The following is a 2,500-nucleotide window of genomic DNA, read 5'->3' on the forward strand; positions in this document are numbered from 1 at the left end:
TCCTGTCTATGTGGCTGTCTTTATCGTGGTCTCTCTCTGTTTCTGCTTATTTCTGTGCCCTTATTTCTCTGTCTCTGTCGTTGCCTTTGTGTTTGTCTGTCTCTCTCTCTCTCTCTGTATTTTCCCCTCCCCCCTCTCTCTCCCTCTGTTTCCCCCCCCCCCTCTGTCTCTCTCTCTCTTCCTCTCCCCTCCTCTATCTCCCTGTTTCTTCTCTCTCTCTCTCTCTCTCTCTCTCTCTCTCTCTCTCTCTCCTCTCTCTCTCTCTCTCTCTCTCTCTCTCTCTCTCTCTCTCACACACACACACACACACACACCCACACACACACCCCCACACACACACACACACCACACACACACACACACACACACACACCACACACACACACACACACACACACACACACACACACACACACACACACACACAATGTCGCTTCCACTGGTTTATTATGTTTTTGCATCATAATAATTGCGGTATTGTTGTTATAGTCGTCATCTTCAACCCCATTACTATCATTCTCATTCTCATTGTTGTTACCATTATCGTTATTTGGTTATTATCACCATCATTATCATTATTATCAATATCACTATTATTATCATTATAATTATCATTATCCTTAATATTATTATCTTTATCACTATTATTATCATTATAATTATCATTACCGTTCTTTTGTCATCATCTTAATAATATCATTATGATTAAATATCTGAAAAAATCACGTTTTGTACGAGATACTAACCCATCATCGGAACTGAAGCAATTTACAATTATTGTTCATACTCTGAAGGAAAATATAAATCTCATTTACACGTCCAAAATAACTGTATCGAACTTTTACACACTGTTTCCCGCTTTTTTAGCTCTCCTCCCTGAACTCACTCATACTTACTTAATCTCACACATACTCTTATCTATTTCTGTTTACTCTTTACCCTGTCACAGCTCTGGTCGGCTGGGGTAAGGTCGTGAGGCAGGCGGCACGTGCGGAAAGCGTGAGTGATTTCGCTGAACTGGTCGAGATCTTGCGTCGTGACCCTGAACTCCGAAGCAAGTATCGAAGCCGATTCGACTCAGAGGGTCGCGCATTCCATGTTCTGAATGACCTTTCGCACGTCAACAACCACGGATTGGAGGTCACGGAGGTCGAGGAAGGTGATAGGTCACGGTATGAGTTTAGAGTGAGTGGCCACGCCCCTTCTGTCGTATTGGCCACGCCTACGAGCGAGAGGGGGCGGTCGGTACTCCTCGCTGTTTCGGATTACCTGGTCGGGAGTCATGAGCCGGGTGTCGGATGCGTCGATTGCATTACTTCGGATGGTGAGTTACTTTTGTTTTTGTTATTGTGTTTCTTGTTCATTTTGACGGTGACACTGACGATTGTAATGTTTGTTTGTGATAATGAATACAATACTTTTTAGTTTGCGGTTAATATTCTTACGAATGGGAGTGATATCATTTTGTTGAAAACACGTTCGATGGTAAGGTCTTATTCCTAAAAATAATAATCCTATTCTCATAATACTAATGATGTTCCTATAAAAATATTGTTCTCAATGTCGATGCCAATCACGATAGCAGAGAATTAGATTAATAATGTTACAGCTCTCTAAAACACGATGATATTCATAAAAAAAAAAACATTTGTGATTAAGATAGGAGTTATAATTACATCTATTTAATTAACCTCGGCTTCACATGACGCGGAGAGAGAGAGAGAAAAAAAAATAAGTTACGGATTGGTTTACTGTTTAATGAATTGCAGGGGGTCTGTTGCATTCTTGTTAATTTCATGTGGAAATTAGGATCTGATATTCTGTATAATACACGACTTTAAATACACGAATATATCCAAGTTTCACACACATTCACACACGCTCGCACACACACACACACACACACACACACACACACCACACACACACACACACACACACACACACACACACACACACACACACACACCTTCATCCCCCTCCCTCACAAACATCCCCCCTCTCCCCCTCCCCCCTCCCCCCACCACCACATCTAATATACCTACGCCCACGCCCACAGAGCCCGAACTCCTCCTGAACGTGAGCGGGGTGACGCTGGTGGGCGTGTTCGTGACCCGCCCACAGCCTTTCCTCGAAGACGCCCTCGGCTCTCTCCTCGCCACTGGCCTCCACCCAAACAAGACCGTCGTTTTGGTCTATAATACGGTTCGTGGTTGTGGTTGTGGTTGTGGTTGTGGTTGTGGTTGTGGTTGTGGTTTGTGATAGATCCGGTCTCTCTATATGTTTGTTTGTCTGTCTGTCTTTCTCTGTCCTTTTTTTCTTCCTCTCTTTCTCTCTTTTTTCTCTCTCTCTTCCTCTCTCTCTCTCTCTCTCTCTCTCTCTCTCTCTCTCTCTCTCTCTCTTCTCTCTCTCTCTGTCTCTCTCTCTGTCTCTCTCTCTGTCTCATTCTCTCTCCCACACTCTCTCCCTCCCTCCTTCCCTCCCTCCCTCATCCCTCACT

The 2,500-nt window shown here is 43.8% G+C and overlaps 1 protein-coding gene across 1 annotated transcript in view; it reads left to right on the forward strand.

The window, feature by feature from the left end:
- LOC119589877 (multifunctional procollagen lysine hydroxylase and glycosyltransferase LH3-like) overlaps window positions 1–2,500 on the forward strand; it is a gene marked incomplete at its 5' end in the record, with an annotated part of 15,040 nt that overhangs the window by 3,405 nt on the left and 9,135 nt on the right. The window contains 2 exon segments of the mRNA XM_037938507.1: window positions 950–1,324; window positions 2,060–2,205. Coding sequence (XP_037794435.1) covers window positions 950–1,324; window positions 2,060–2,205 — 521 coding nt within the window.

This window comes from Penaeus monodon, chromosome 26, assembly GCF_015228065.2.
Source record: "Penaeus monodon isolate SGIC_2016 chromosome 26, NSTDA_Pmon_1, whole genome shotgun sequence".
Classification (NCBI taxonomy): domain Eukaryota; kingdom Metazoa; phylum Arthropoda; class Malacostraca; order Decapoda; family Penaeidae; genus Penaeus; species Penaeus monodon.